This window comes from Alligator sinensis, unplaced genomic scaffold (genome assembly GCF_000455745.1).
Source record: "Alligator sinensis unplaced genomic scaffold, ASM45574v1 scaffold291_1, whole genome shotgun sequence".
Classification (NCBI taxonomy): Eukaryota; Metazoa; Chordata; order Crocodylia; family Alligatoridae; genus Alligator; species Alligator sinensis.
Window position 1 is genome coordinate 832,419 of NW_005842391.1, and position 17,239 is coordinate 849,657.

General features: G+C 38.4%; 1 protein-coding gene across 4 annotated transcripts in view; it reads left to right on the forward strand.

The window, feature by feature from the left end:
* The window catches only part of TLN2 (talin 2), a 383,471-nt gene that overhangs the window by 189,704 nt on the left and 176,528 nt on the right, over positions 1–17,239 (forward strand). For all 4 annotated transcript variants that reach the window (XR_003095489.1, XM_025211171.1, XM_025211172.1 and 1 more), the window contains 4 exons: positions 334–486; positions 3,191–3,333; positions 5,151–5,278; positions 15,734–15,797. Coding sequence is in view for 3 of the 4 variants with exons in the window: in XM_025211171.1 (XP_025066956.1) it covers positions 334–486; positions 3,191–3,333; positions 5,151–5,278; positions 15,734–15,797 (488 nt within the window). In the remaining variant the exon portion in view is untranslated. The remainder of the gene's footprint in view (positions 1–333; positions 487–3,190; positions 3,334–5,150; positions 5,279–15,733; positions 15,798–17,239) is intronic.

Here is a 17,239-nt window from a genome sequence, read left to right on the forward strand (position 1 = left end):
TGTTCTGCCATGTTTCCGTGGACATACTTGGTATGCAGAAACTGTCCAGTCCACAAAGAAGAAATTGAAGGAGTCTGTGAGAGAAAATTTACTGTGGCGTGTCCCCTGTTCTGGAATTTACCCCTGTACAGATTACACCAGAGCTGAACCCTGGTGGTCTTTCTCACCCAAAAAAAAGCCTTGTTCCTGAGGTGGCTAAAACACAATTACTTGATCAGTTTCCACATATACAATAAATGTATTTTTAATATTTAGAACAAATCCTTTCCCTCTATCCTTTGGTGCACATTATATTTTTCATGTTTCAAAGGCTGGTGTTGTTTGAACTTGCAGGAATAACAAATTATGAAGAGTACTCCCTAATCCAGGAGAGCATGGAAGAGAAAAAGGAGGAGGGAACAGGAACACTTAAGAAAGACAGGACATTGTTACGAGATGAGAGAAAAATGGAGAAGTTGAAGGCAAAGCTCCATACAGATGATGATTGTGAGTGTTCACCCCAAAAAGTTATATAATTAATTAAATGTACAAACCCGCATCACACTTACAGGCTCGGCAATGCTATACTCGCTAGCAGCCTGACCAAAAGAGACTTGAGGGTCATGATCGATCACGAGATGAACATGAGCCACCAGTGTGATACCACAGCTGGCAAAGAACAAAACTCTGGCTTGCATCTACTAATGCATCTTGAGCAAGACCCAGGATATCATCCTCCCACTTGGTCTTTGTGAGGCCACAGCTGGAGTACTGCATCCAATTCTGGGCTCCACAATTTAGAAAGGACATGGAGAAGCTTGAGAGAGTCCAGAGGAGAACCATGTGCATGATCAGAGGGCAAGAGAACAGGCCTTATGAAGAGAGGCTGTGAGCTACAGACTCTTCAACCTGGAGAAGCACAGGCTCAGGGGTGACCTGGTGGCAGCCTATAAGTACATCAGGGGTGTGCATCAGGATCTGGGGGATCATCTGTTCACCAGAGCACCCCAGGGGATGACAAGGTCCAACAGTCACAAACTCCTGCAAAACAGTTTCAGGCTGGACATAAGGAAAAACTTCTTTACTGTCCAAGCCCCCAGAGGTGGAACAAACTCTCCCCAGAGGTGGTGCAAGCACCTACTCTGAACACTTTCAAGAAACATTTGGACACTTATCTTGCTGGGATCCTTTGACCCTAGCTGACTTCCTGCCCCTTGGGCAGGGAGCTGGACCCGATGATGAGGTCCCTTCCAGCCCTAATGTCTATGAAATCTATGAAACAGAGAAGTGTGAGGAAAAGGGACACAGAAAGGTGGGGTTTTGTTCTGGAATTCTCTCTCATCAAATTTGGTTTTCTTTTACAAATCCAGAAGAGCATTATAAGATTAGGTACAGTGCCATATATGTGCATATGGTGTCTTTTGCTGTGGTGTTTTAACAGCCTGTTTTGCTTTTAGGCACAAGAGGTAGGGCATAGGTGAAAACTAGTGCAAGGTTGAGGGATATCTTTTTCTCTCATGGCAGTTCACTAGGGAGTTCATTTCCTTAATGGTCTCATTTTATTTTACTAAGGAAGTATATTTAATGACTGATATCTTCTCATTGTTTTAACGCATCTTGTACTGTAGGTCTATAAAATACAGCTTTATCTTTGCTGATCTCTGAATAAAATATAAAAGGAACCCAAGCAGTGCTTGCTTTGTTTCATGATGTTTAAATCACGAGGAAAGAGTGCTTACAGTACAACAAACCAGAACTGTTTTTAACTGGCACACCATTTGTTCCATCTGTAGAAAGGTTTTCAGGTTAAGGACTTCCATTTTTGCAATGTTTTAGAATGCTAAACTAAACATACCTAGTTCTTACAACCCTTCCTTATAGGGCTTGCATGTCACCCTCTTTATCATCCCTGTCATTCGCCTGTTCACCTATGAATCCTCTCCAGTTTCTTGACATACTTAAAATGCAGTGCCCAAAAGTGCAGTACTCCAGCTGAGGCCTGAACAGCACTGAGTAGAATGGTACTGTTTCTTCCTGTGTTTCTGATAATGAAGCCCAGAATTGTATTTTTTTTTTCTTTGAGCCTTGAGCATTTTGCCAATTCATGTTGCATTTATTCAGCAAAGTCCCCAGATGCTTCCTAGTAGTGCTCCTGTCTATCCAGTTATCCCCTATTCTGTATGCGTCTATCTGAGGGTTTTGGGGTTGTTTTTTTCGAGCCGTAGAACTTTACCGTTGTCTCGGTTGAATTTCAGTTTGTTGCCTGTAGCTGAGCTCTCTAATTTATCACAATCTGATTGAATACTGTTTGGAGCCTCTAAATTGTTTGCAAATGCTCGTGGGTTTTTGGTCATCTGTGAGCTTGATTGGTACGTTTCCTTCTCCTGTACCCAAGTTATTAATACAAATGTTAAGCAGCATGAGACCTAGAACAGACATTCTGGGAACTCCACATGAAACCTTCTGTGAAGATAACTTTGATCCATTTATAGTTATTTTTTGCATGTTGTTACTCAGCCTAGTAGGTATTCATCTAACAATAATTTTGTCTACCTGTATTTCTCCAGTTTGCTTATTAGAATGTCACGTGGGACCGTGTCCAAAACTTTATTCACATTCATGATCTCAGCTAAGCAGGGTAGCAGATTCATGTATATGAATACTGAATACATCTACTTAGCTTGAAGGAAAACTCTCAGAACATAACACTATCTTTCTACTTTATCAATGTATAAACTTCCTACATCTAACTTGTTTTGCTATGGAAACCATTATTGTGGTATCATGTTCCAATACATAGCTACTCAGATGAGGAGAATACACTTTAATGTTAACATGCATAAATGAGCATACATAGCAGCATATTTTTACATTCTACTTGAACAAAATGTTTGAGAGAACACCTACATTTAGGGTTTATACACAGCATTACCAGTTACAAGCACTGCAAACACTGAGGGCCCAAATTGGGACTTTAAAAATAGCTTTTTTATTATTAATCTGTTGTTTTGTTTTCAAAACTACATGGATTTATTTTCAAGCTTCTCTCAGAATCATTGAGGGCTACAAAGAAGAGCAGTAATGGTTCTCATGTAATCGCGATGCCAGGAGCTGGGACTTCAGGAAAGAGGACATGCATACAATTTTCACAAACAAAATCTGAGTTGGCAAGATTGAACACATACTAATATATATTGTGGCTCTGTTCCAGTAAACTGGCTAGATCACAGTCGAACATTCAGAGAACAAGGAGTTGATGAAAATGAAACACTGCTGCTGAGGCGGAAGTTCTTTTATTCAGACCAGAATGTAGACTCAAGAGATCCTGTTCAGCTGAACTTGCTTTATGTTCAGGTATAGTATGTGGAGCAGAGAAACCTCTTCCATCCTATCGAATCATCCTTCATGGTACATAACAAATGTTGTAACCAGTTGTGTTCAGTTATCACTTCCATTCATTTCTTTATTATCATACACCAGAACTTGAATTGGAAATTGGGGATGTTCAGTGGACCATTCCCTGAACCTAACTTCTGCGGGTGAGAGTAGGTATAGATGTGTGGGTCTGCTTTGTTCTGGGAAGCAATGTAGAAAATAGAGTTTTAAACAGGGGTCTGATGTATTGTGTATAGTTAGCCAATATGCATATATATGCCCATCTGCTTAAAGAACAAGGACTGCTATAAGGAAGGAACTGGATTCTATTCCTGCTTGTGTGCCAGCAGAATTTTTCACCAAGTTCTGATGAAGGTCCAGTTTGTTCTTGTTTATCTTGGCAACCCCATGGACAAAAAATTGGTTGTGCAACTAAAGCAGAATTTCACCTGAAAAGTATTTATGAATGAAGGGAAAATACATATAACTTGACTCTAGGTTTCAGTTTGCCTGGGATCCTGGCAACTGTAAACACTAGTAATGAAGCAAATGCAGTGTGAAGGCCATTGTAAAAATGTTCATTAGAGTTATTTTGTGTCTCGGGACATATCTCTTGTGAATCACTTTCTGCTTGGGTATGGTTGTGATAAGCAGTATGACAGAATTGTATGTTTGGAGGAAAGGTTAGAGTAACTTGCCCACTTATTAAAAGGCCATTTCAGTTTTGCTGCTGTCAAATTTCATAAGCATTGAAGTCATTTTACCTGAGTCTAAAACAAACTTACTTGCAGGGATGTGTAAATGTATTTAAAAAAAAACAAACAAAACTTAAAAAGGAAAAGTGACAAGAGATTTTGGAATGGACTTTACATTTTGATACAGATACAGAGGGAGTCTGAGTATAAAATTAATTCAGAGGGATTCCCTTAATCAGCACTGATGTCATACAATCAGGGAATATGTGAGGTTTTCCTTAAAACTTTTCTGTTAAGTAGTTGGTTCAGATGTTGTTTACTTTGTGTTAGAATTTACAAGATAATAAAAAGTGATTGAGCAATAAATAGTGTGTTTTTCTGCTTTGCTTGAAAGCTATCCCCCAACAGCTGGATTCACATGGGACTGTTTAAAGTGCAACATTTCAAAACTCTAGGGCAAATGATAAAGATGACATTGTTTGCATACCTCACTTATATTTTTAAATGTTCAAGAGTATTTCACTTTTAACAGCCCTTTCCACTTCAGCAGGTCCCTCTGTGTCCCTATTGAAGCAGCATGCACCAGTGCTTCCATTCCATTACCTGCTCTATGGCTAAGTAAGACTTCATTTTCCAGCCTAGCTTTTAAATCTAGCTACTTCTGCAACCACTAAATATATGCACAGAAGAAGAGTGGAAAATGCGGTTGTCTTTCAACTCTAATTAACCCTACAGGTGCAGTCAATATTTTACATACTAAGTAGATAACTTTCTTTTTTATTACAGTATCGAATCTCTCTTCCCACCCTCCCCACCCCCGTTTCCGCCCTCCCAGTATAAACTGTTTAGGTCAGATCCTTAGTTAGTGTAAACGGATCTAGCTGGCTTAATTTCAGTTTGGCCATGGAGGTTCTCACCAGGGGAGAATCTGGCCTTTTGTTTATTTTATTAGTCACAAACATATCCACGGTGGAATAACAAATTTATTCTGACAGGAAAGCTTGCTGCTTGATTCTTGGCTTTTGTTCAGGCTTTCGAGGAATTTCAAAGGCACTGTAACTGCTTCTGATGTGCTTGACATGTCATTGCTTACCTTTTTAGGCTCGAGATGACATCCTGAATGGCTCCCATCCGGTCTCCTTCGAGAAGGCTTGTGAGTTTGGAGGCTTTCAAGCACAGATTCAGTTTGGACCTCATGTGGAGCACAAACACAAGCCTGGATTCTTGGAGTAAGCTGCTTTGCTCGTATCTAAATTTGAAGATCATCTGTGCAAACAGTGCAGGGGCTGCAAGATCTAGGGGCTGCTTGGGCCCTAGAATATATGGGAAGCATAATGGAAAGGACTGAAGTGTGTTTAATGCACAGGTGTAGGATTCAGGAAGCCTGGATTCTGTTCCTGATTGCCAGTTTTCATCTGCTTGCCTCAATATTGCTGTCTAGTCTATATATCACAGCCAGATTGATCATTTATTTGTTACAGAAGTGTATGAAGATCATGAGTGAAAAGGAGCTGTGGGGCTGTTGACTAATATTCCCATCACTATGTGTATTTAGTGATGACTAAGGGTGTGGATAAATGTATCTTAGTGCTTTGAGAAGGGATGCTGAGATGCTACTCAGGAGAGCAACTGTCATGCTTGCCTTATCCTGTGGTGATACAACTTTTGTTAAATCACCAAGACATGGATCCTTAATAAAGCAGGATTAAAGCTGGATCAGGTTCACTATATTTGTATCACTCCAGAATCACGCAGGCAGTTGCACTGTATCAGTTTATATAATTACCCTTCGATTTCAGTAGAGTTGTTACATCTCTTCCTACCTTAAATTTTTGAGAGAGAAAGAATTGCAAATCTGAGAAACAGACTTACCCTGCCACAGCATGATACTGAGCAAGGCCTGTATCCTCCCTTGCAAATTTGGATAATGATGAATTCTGTTTATGGGCACTGCTTCACTTTAGCTATGCTGCCTTGCCTAATTTTCTTGTCTCTTAAGCAAAGGGTTAAATTTGACTAAAAACTACACACAGTGAATTTCTACTGGTTTTTTTTTTTTCTAGCTGGTGTGCACAGAACATAGTAGACAAGGAATAGAAATTTAAGGAGGTCAGACAGGGGGATATGCAAAGGGCTTGATCAGCTGGTAAGCAGGTAGAGAAGACTTGCCTTCAAAAAGGGCTGTAGGGTGGTCATGGTTAAGCTTAAATGTGAAGAATGAGAAATGTAGAGCTGTGGGTGTGTTCTGTTTTTGACTCGTAGAGAAATCCTTGATGGATCCTTGATGTCAGGTATGACCTGACATTTGTTTTAATGTAGCCCAAAGAATCTCTTTTAAATGGTGACTCACTTTGAAATGTGCTATACTGCAGCCTGGAATGTCTGAAATGCTTTATTTTTGGAACAATTCCCTAAAGCAGCTGTTATATGATGCTCAGTTATGCAAACAAATCACATAAGCAAATATCCTTCAGTTCCAATTAATCTGAGGAATCAGCGTTCCTTTGTACCGTCTGGATTTAGTCTCTCTGCTGATTGGACAATGAAGCAGTACTTAAAGAGCTGCTGATTTCTCTTAGAAGTGGGGAAACACTATGTAATAGACATAATATAGTTCTAGCCTTAATTCCTTCTTATTGAGACTAGTTGCATAACCATTACTTAAGAGCCTCTTTTATTCTACAGTCCCTCTATTCATGCCTATTCCCAACCTGATGACATTCCTGTGGCAACCCATTATACCACATTATGACAAGATAGTGCTAAGCAAAGGTTATGACCCATGGATTTTAGTGTTCACAGCAAATATTTCTTTTTTTAAAGGATGTGTTTTATTGGTTTTGTTTTTAAAGATGTCTTTAAGGTTTATCTTACTGGATGAATTTCCCATAAAAGCGTCTGTTTGGCCGTTCTCTTCAATGGCTATGCAATGTCAGCAGACCTCAGCTGCCAAGAACCCTCCTAGGTTTTCTGCCTCTTTTCTCATTCCATAGAATAAAAAATTGTCCTATCTGGTGGCATTATTTGTGTGTTAGACATGCACTGCAGGATAGATATTTTCACTTCTACTGTGCAAGCCAGACTATATGTAATTCATTAAGCTATAAAATGCTATAAAAAGCTAAATGGCAGTGCAATACCCATTATGCTTTTTAGAAATGAAATATAAAAATAATTAGAGATTGTTCCTTTGAAATTCATAGACGACTCAAGTATCGAGAGTTTATTGTTAACTGTAGGGGTTTTTCTGTCAATTATTTTATTTCCATTAGGTATAATCTTGTTACCATAATGAGAAATGTTATGTTAATCTGCCCCTAACAATATATTTCCTTTGTACAGGTTAATTCCAGTTCTTTTGGATATGCTCTCTTACTACTACTTTTCATTAGGAAAAAAAAAAGAAATTATGCAACTTTATCCTCCATTTGTAAAAAAACAAACAAACCCAAAAATAAAAAAAATACTGACTTCAGAAAAGCGAAATCAAGATTTTGAGTTAATATTTCTAGACCAGGTTTTGAAAATATTATTTTCTTTTCTATGGAAATATATTGATATATTAAATCAAAGTGTGAAAGAGTTGAAGTTGTATGTTAATGAGATGTTACAACTTAAATTGAAATGTGGTTGATCAGTGACCATTGACTAACCAATGTCATCTCAACACACTTAAAAGCTACCTTAAAGGGATTATATCTACTTATAAAAAAAAGGTAGGAGGAAAATAGGGTTGGTCCCTTTCCTAACATGCAGCTGAAACAACTTTGTTTAATTTACCATATTAACAGCATGTTTACATGAAGAACTCTCCTTTTTTAATCCCTTTCTGTCATTGATAAATTATTCTTGACACAAATAAAGATTATTGCCTGCATCGTTTTAACACTTAGATACTGGTTGTTGGAATTTCCTTACAGTACATGCCAGAGTAAGCACACATTAGTATTAACTGTGAGAACTTTCAGGCTATCAGATCTTAAATAGCATGATCAAAATGGGTTTAAATTTTGCCTCTTCATCTACAGAGGCAGGTTATGGTTAAATGTGATGAGAAAATAGCTATTTAAAAAAATCTTCTTTCTATTCATATGTAGATGAGAGTGTATAAAGTGGCTAAACCTACCCACCAACAGCTCTGATTTCCAAGTAAAAACAGTAACCAATCAGATCTCTTCTTTATGATTCCATCTTTTTAATGAACATTGAAAAACATCATTTGGGGGTTGGTTGTGTGATGTTGCTGTGGAGGATGGATGCTTAGAACCAGAGCTCCAGGGGAAATGTGGCATAATCGAAAGGTATCACCTACCCCTTACCCCATTCAGGCTTCAGAAACATTTTCTCCTAAATGTTAAAGGGCAGCTGCATATAAGGAACCTGATATGCAAAGCTCCACACACATTCACAAGAAGAAAAACTGAAGCAGCTGGCAGACCATGAGCATTCAGAGATGGCTGCTGAAACTGGAAATAAAGCAAGAAAAGCAGGAAAGAAGAAGACCAAAGCAGCTTCCAGCACCACTGATGACTTTTGATGAGATCACATCCGAGTTCAGGTCTCTATTCTAGAACTAAAAGCTTGACAAGATTGCATCTGAGACAGAAGAATTTAGGAACAGAATTACAGATATTGAGAAAAATGTGGAAAAACCTTTAAAGCTAATGTTGAACTCCAAAACAGAATTAGTCTGGTTTAAAGAAAAAAAGGAAAAAGCTGTCAATAAAAATGGAAATATGGAAAATCTCATGCAAGAAGGAAAAATATTAAAACCAAGAATCTCCCTGTAGGGGTGAAGAAAGGGGATCTTACTAAATTCTTTGAAGAACCACTCTAAACCTCAGAACCAGAAGCAGGTGTACTGATATCCATAGATAATATTTGTACTTCTCCCAGCACAAATATAGTTAGTGATAACATTGTAAGAATACATTTCTGCAAACAAAAACAACATCTAGAGAACTCTCTACAGTTAAATTGGATGGATACAAAGTACACATTTTTTTCAAGATGCATCATATTCCACTCTAAATAAAAGAACTGAAAGAGATTATGCAACATGATTCAGAGAAACAAAGACAGAATACAGATGGGGTTATCCTTTTAAGTTCTGTTTGCTCAGGAAGGACAGCAATACATCATTAAAAATAAGGCAGGAGTTGGAGTACTCAGAAGATTCAAACTAATAGAAGACAACTTGGAAGCACAACCAGTTTCCAACACAGATCTTGAAGCTCAAAACAAAAATACGGAGTGGCAGATCATGAACAAAAAACAAAAGAAGGAAGATCATGAAGCATAATGACAGGAAACCTGAGATGAAGGGTTGCAAAGCTGTTGATTTGAAAAAAAGATGTGAAAATGTAGGAATAGGCTTGCTAAGTATAAGTAAATCCTGCAGAAATTGTTAATGTTTGAAACCCTACTTTAAGTAATTTGGGTAGAGAAACATGTGTGGTTTGAAATTGTAAAGGCAGAGCCTTCATTAAAAAAAAGAGAGAGCAAGTGGGAAAATAAAGGAAAAGACAAAATCAAGAGGGTATGGGGAAAAAGGGGAGACATAAATGTGATTTGAGATGGGGCCTCCTCTGGGGGAGGGACTGGCCTGCTTTGTGGCTTCCTCCCTCCCTTGGTGCTAATCCTTTGCATCTCATTTGTGGTCTGGATCTGACCAAGAGAGACCTGTCATCCAGCCCTGACTGCTGCCTGTGGGTTTCGGAGTTGATTCAAAGGTAGCATGTGGCTCATGCCAGCTGACCCCACTCACAGCACTCAGTCTGTCCACTTGGAGACCCCACATCTGCTCCATACCAGATCCAGTGCACATCCCAAAGTGGGTTGGCACAGGTGGCATAGTCCCAGTGCAGCCAGTGTGATGCACACTGCACCCACTCCAACCATTCTCTGGATCCAGCATGGAGCATTCATGTGCTGAACTGGGCATTATGTGCAGCGCAGTCCTGGACTGGCTGCAACAGGTGCCATACCCACTTGAAGACGTGTACTTGATTTGGCATGAGAAACCTGTCTGTGGGCCTGATCCCACCCACAGACTGGTCCCACACCACTCATCCAGTCAGATAAGTTTGAAACCTCTGCTATAAGTCCATAAAATAATACTATGATTTCACCCAAAGTGGCAAGTAGTTAACCACATTAGAAAGGTAGTTTAACTACTAACTTCACTGGGGCATTGGTGAATCTACACATTTTTACAAATGGGGTGTGGAGGCAGGGAAAGGGCACTTTCTAGTAGGGATTGTTTGAGGACATAGGGAGGAGGGGGAAGAGACTAAAAAACGCAACGCATTGGTAAGGCTTGTGCATAAAGTTAAAGTTGTTGTTTGCTTTTGAGGAAGTGGGTGGAGGAGGAATTAGGGTGGGTATGTTTGGAAGGGGGTGTAAAAAATGTTTTGAATCCAAAATAATCCTTCAGAAAAGAAAGAACCTCTTTGTGCAGACAGTTTAAACGCAGATTCAAAGATAAGGTTATTTACTAATAGAGTAAAAACTACAAATACACAGAAACCAATTCAGCAGGTGGCAACATACTGTTCTTGTGATGTTGAATAAACTCAGGTTTTACACTGTAAATGTTAAGGTTCTTAATAAGATTAAATAGAAGAAAGTGCTACAAGCCATCAAAGATGAACCACCAGATTTTTGCTTCATCCAAGAAATCCACCTTTAAAAGGAATTCAGTGAACACATAAGAGGCAAGTGGTTTCACTCTCCCCCCCACCCCCCACACACACAAACACACAAATAACTCCAGATAAATTGACTAAAAGAGGAGTTGCAATTATAATTTATCATTTACCTTTCAGCTAAAAGAAACATATATGGATATGGAAGGCAGGTGCATGCTTGTTAAGGGAACTATTGGTGATAGAATGTTAACTGTAGAAAGTATCTATGCACCTAGTCAGGGAGAGCCAGATGTCTTTCTTTAGAAAGCTATCTCAAACTTGAGAGAAATTTAAACAGGACGATGTTTTGGGAGGAGACTATAAATACTGTGTTTTGGACTCAAAAGTAGATAGATCTGATGGAGGTATAACAAAAGACAGAAAATCAGGCACAGCACTAAGATTATGAATTTTGTGACTCCTAGAGATGTTTAAATCCAAAAGAGACTTATCTTTTTATTCAGCACCACACAAACTATATACACAAAGAGATATGAGCCCAATTTCCATATCATTACTTAATAATGCCATATCAGCCAAACAAGGCAGAACAGACTGGCCAGATCATGGACCAGTACAGTTATCTATTAGAGAGGTGCAAAAGGAAAACATGGAGACTAACTATCTCATTTTAATATGACCAGGAAGGAGTCCAACTATTAGAAAGGAAATCAAACTCTTATTTCACTGAGAATAATATAAATCAGATTGAAATGCTAATGTTAAATGTGTTGTTTTATTATGCAAAAAGATTTTCCTTCTGTTTTCTTTTTCTCCTTTCATGATTTAATTAGCAATGCTGTTTAGTCTCCAAAGATGAGAGCATTTTTTCCTGCAAAGTAAAAATCAATAACCAATTTTACTACAGATACTACCATATTGGAGGTTATCAATAGCATATAGATGATAGAGAAGCATGAGAAGTTAGTAATTATTTATACACACTGAAGTGTACGTGACATAACCTTGAGAAAAACTGCTCAATGGTGTCCACTGGCGTAAAAAACAGGTTGATAATTCTGTTCTTGAGCAGTGTATCATTGTATCTCCATTACTTGCCATGCAAAGAATTTTGCCATTTTCACAAGTTCTTCTAGTTGTGTTTGTGAGCTGTTACTTTCAGAACCATCATCCGTATGATGATGTCCGTGGAAGCACCCAGTTAAAAAGGCAGCATTTTTCCCCTTGTTGGGAATCTGGACTATCTGAATTGATAGAATAATGGTAAGACCTATTTTATTGTCCTTTGTTTCAGGAAAGACTTACATTATAAAAATGCCCATTGGTTTTGTAGACTCATTTCCATGGTTCATTTTTTCCCTCCTTCAAGTATCTTAGCAATATTTGTGGGTTTTTTCTGCATAATCCATTATTTGATCGCCATTAGAAATCAGCTTCTTTTATTAGAGGTGGGCTTAAATCCACTAATTTAACATACCTCACAATTTCAGGAAGAGCCTTTTACGTATAAATTGAGGCATCCACCCTTTCCCCTACAGTTATAAATTAGACATCCAGAAAGGAAAGAAGCCCATTATCTAGTTTTGGTTTGGATATATCCAAAATCCTTTCCTTGTATGATCTTAGCGAAAGGTGGAAATAATGTAAAAACTAGATTTCTTACATTTGGACTAGAAGTTCAGCAAGAACAACTTACGGGCTTTTAATACTGTTGGGCTCCAAGCCTGACTAGACCCTCCACCAAACCTCTAGATCTTAGAGGCTTATGACCCCATTCACTTGACCCCAGTTATGACTTACAGTCACTTGACCCCAGTGGTCTTCCTGCCTAGAGTGGGGGGAAGAGGAGGACTGGACCCAATGATCTGCAAGGTCCCTTCCAGCCCCTAACGATCTATGAATCAATCTATGAATCTATGAAAAAGAATATGTTATGTCATGCTTTCAAAGCAGGCATCAAAAGCAGCCTAATAAATAAAGAGTCTTACCTAAGAAGGGCTACAAGAGAGGAAATGCGAAGTCTGAGTAGTGAGGTGGAAAGACTTTAAAAATTATACCAGATAAGCCAATCACAGAAAGTATATAAAAATTAATTGAAACTAAAAATAAGATAAATTGGTTACAAACTGAAAGAGCAGAAAAAGCACTTACATACACAAAACAGCATATTAATAGAATCATAAAGAAGTAGGGCTGGAAAGGACCTCCATAGGTCATCTAATCCAACATCGCCCTGAGGCAGAATCATCCCTATCCAACCCATCCTATACAAATCCACTGTTAAACCTCTTAATAAAACTGCACAGTCAACCCTAACAGAACACAAAACATAACATCCTAACTTGCTGTAGGTAAAGTAGGGGAACCACAGCAGCTATCATCCTGCTTCTGTAAAGGTTGTTAACATATGCTTAAGAGATCCCAGGAAGAGAGCCATGCTCCCTACACCCAGTGTCTCTGTGGAAGGCTTCAAAACCCCCCCTGATGTATAGGAGCAAGCAGGGAATTCCTTCCCAGCCCTATGCAGCAAACAGCAAAGCCCAGAAGCCTGGGAAATAACCATAGTAGAATACGGGCATAGCTATCCGATAGCCTGCACTGCACACTGTTTGCTTTGGGGTTGTGGGGCCATGGTGCATGCAGCAACTGCTCTGGGACATAATCTGGATCCAGCATGGAGCCAATGAACACTGGAGTGGACAGTGCACAGGACCATCCAGCACACCCTGTATGCCGTCTGTCGGTCAACTTACAAGATGCACAGACAGCATTGGGGACTAGATTACAGGGCTCCACAGGCCAGACCTGGGCCGCAGGTCACATCTTTGGCGCCCTGATCTAGACATACTACTGGTCTCTGAAATAGGTGTTACAACTCAGGAAAGACCTCGGAGACACTATGTAGTGGTCTAAAAACACTCAGTATGCATCAGTGACCAAAAAACAAATCATATTAGGTACCATTAAGAATAGAATTGAAACCAATATGGAAAGTATCATTATACTGCTGTATAAATCCACAGTGCATCCACATCTTGGAATGCTGCATAAAATTCTGATCTACACATCTTAAAAATGTAGTGGAAATAGTAAATGTACAGAGAGGGGCAACAAAGATGACCACGAGTTAAGGGGCAACTATTGTACTGTGCAAGACTTGAAAAAATCTGTCTCTTCAATTTTGAAAGGAGATATCTGAGGGAGAATGTTAGAGGTCTATAAAATCATGAAGTGGATGGATAAAGTGAGTCTGGAATGGTTATTCCCCAAGTCCCAGAATACAAAAACAAGGGGGGCATTAGTGAAAGGCAAGTAGAACTATATTTTTATAGCCCACAGTTAACTTGTGAAACTGCCACAGGAGGTTGTAGAATCTGATTGCAGGTTCAAAAAAGGATTGGGCTATTTATCAGAAGACAGATCTATTGGGAGCTATTAAATGGAACAGTCAGGGACATCTCCTAACATCTTTAAACCAATGATAGTTGATGCCAGGGAGGGTCTTACAGGGGATAGAACATTCTAATCATGTCCTGGTTGGGTAGTTCCTCTAAAGCAGCTACTGCTTAGAATTTCTGTTTTAGGAAATTGTGAAAACAGACTATGTCATTGGAATGTTTTACTATCTTTCCCTTCCTTAATGCAAATTAAAACTCTAAATTGGGTTAGGTCAGCATTACATTTTTAAGAAAATTGTATCTTAGCTGTTAGCATTACTGGATGTGCATTAGAATAAGTTATTTTATACATAATGTTGTATTCATCCAAGGCTTTCTCTGCATAGGGATACTTAGGAAAATTATTTGAAAGTGGTAGTTAAAGTGCATTAAACCTTTGTGTGAGCACTTTCATGCAAAATTCAAGTAGCTTTAATTTGATTTAGTTTAATTTACTTCCAAGGTAAATTAAACTAAACTGAACTAAGGCCATTTAAAATCTAAATTGGAACGTCAATAGAGAAATGTAATGCAGGTTAATTAATCCACTTCTTATAAATTAATTTGAATTATTTTTTCTGAGTGTCTCCATGCAGACAAGCCCTAAAGGAGATTTCACAATCAAATTAAAACTGAGCCATAACTGCTATGATGTTGGCAGGAGTAAAAATTACTTGAATTCTGATTTATATTGCTATAATTTTGTGTAGTGGACAAAGTAAATCATCTGACTACTGACATTTTTTTTCTTTGTAAAAAGAAAGAAAATCTTGAATTTTATTTGAGCAATTCTCATGCAAGTTTTCTTTAAAAAGACTTCAAAATAAAGGATTTATTTTCTTAAAAGCTATTTTAATCTTTTCTAATGGTAGAAAGTGTAAGTTTGCTACATTCATGTCATTACCTTATATGTACTTGGATAGTAATTTGAGAGAAAATTAGGCTGTATAATATTCCTTTCTTCTGTGATTCTCATTTGCATTCTTATGAACCTGCTAGACCACTAACACACTGTCATAAAGTGAGAATGTAATTCCTCTCAGAAGACCATGGCCTTTTCTTCTCTCCAGGGCGTTGATGCCCAGAAGCTGCAGTAATATTTGGCTGAGGTACATTATAGAAGAAGAAGAAGATACAGCTAGCAGTCTACACCTCAATAAGTCATAGGGCAACTAGAAAGTAGTTGTAGAGACTGAGCTGCTGACAAGCAACTGCTTTGTACTTTGATTTCCTTCCCCAAAAACAAAAAAATCAGCATTTTGGATTTGTACATGAACCCTTTGAGCAATATTCCAAGCTGCTGAAATGCATCATGTGGTTTGGTGATGTGGTTTGGGGTCCCAGCTATTATTTACTTTTGTTCACTGGAGAAACATGAAGTGTTATCACATATGGATGTTGCTGAAGTATGTTTTAATTAAGACAGTTAACCCATTGACCTCACCTGATAATCCAGCCATAGTCTTGTTTCATTACAGGGTATTTTATGTCCATGTTCAGAGCCATGGTGAAGAGCTTCATGCTAGTAAGGGAGCATAGAAAAGATCCCAGCTCCCCAAAGACATTAGTTTTAACTGTTGATTATTATTATTTACAGCCTAAAAGAATTCCTGCCTAAAGAATACATCAAACAAAGAGGATCTGAAAAGAGAATATTTCAGGTAATTGTGAGGCTGAAAAGCCTAATATAGTTTCTTTTTTCCTTTTCATGTGTAATAGGAATTTGCTTTCATAGCTCTGTACTTTGTATATGCATCTACTGATATAATACATTATCCCGAACTCAACTGTAAAGAAGCTGACAGTTTTTCTTTTTCTTCTTTGGCAGATTTTTTTTTCACTTTTCACTGTATTTGTTAGGAAAAAATTGTGTTCAAAGTCCATAAGACTTTTACTCAATTAAGGTGAAACCTGAGGATGTGTGTTTACACCAGAGTAGAAGTGCATTTAGGGAAATCAATTTAATTGTACCCTATAGCCTTTCATGTGTTCATCGCTCAAGCGTGAACTTCAAGCATTGTACTATGAAGTTTACTAATGGCTGTATTCAGCGATGGGAAGAATCAAATTATGAAAGACGGAAACAAGTATACAATGTTCCAATACTGCTGGAAAGGTTGTATAGAATTTTGGGCCCATCAATGCACTGAATGTCTATGTTGATTAAAATATATAAACCTGGCAACAGCTAAGTATATAAACTATTTGATCTAGTTGAGAAATATTGACATCAGCAACTGAAATAAGGTCTCTTGGGTCATGAATGAAGATGCCAATTACAAGTAGCATAACTGAGCAGGGGGCAACCAGGGCACTAGTTCCAGGCAGCAAGTTTGTTGTGGTGAAGAAGGTAAGGGAGGTCACAAAAATACTAGCTACTGCACCGCTGGCCTGGTCACTGCCACCAGTAATTGAGGTTGCCCTGTTCAGTGCCACCACCCAAGGAACAGAAATGTCCAGGTATGACTCAGCCAGTGACTTCTGACCTGGATGTAGGACATGAGTCAAATTATATACTGCTAGGATTAGTCAAATATTATCCTCTTTTCTGCCTTGTTCCCAATCAGTGAATTATTTATTTTGTTAATTTATCATACTTGGAGTTGGTAGAGCTGCCTGACATTTTTTTTGTGTTCTGGATTCACCCAAGGCTGATTTTTTTTTTTTGTTTGTTTGTTTTGTTTTGTTTTTTGACAAGCTTCAGCAAAAATAGTTCTATATCTGAGAATGAGATTAATGAAAATATTTTACCCTTGTGCAAAATAATTCTGATAACTGTGTTGCTGAGATTCTCCAGGACCTCTACACAGGGACCTGACATTTGTGAGGAGGTTGCCCTGGTATTTGGTGGGATGAGAGATTAGTCATCTGTGTGTAAAACAATGCAAATTTGGCCAAGTTTTAAGGCTCAGAAAACCACTTACTGCAGTAGAGGCACGTTTGAGTTTGGTAGTGAAGTTCTCCAAATTAGAGGCATATTTGTGTTTGGTAGTGAAGTCCAGCAGAACTGTACAGATTCCAGCTCTTCTTCAGATCTCATACAGGACAACTACTGGACTGTCTTTACGGAATCATGAGTATTCTGGGGATGTATAGGTTCAGC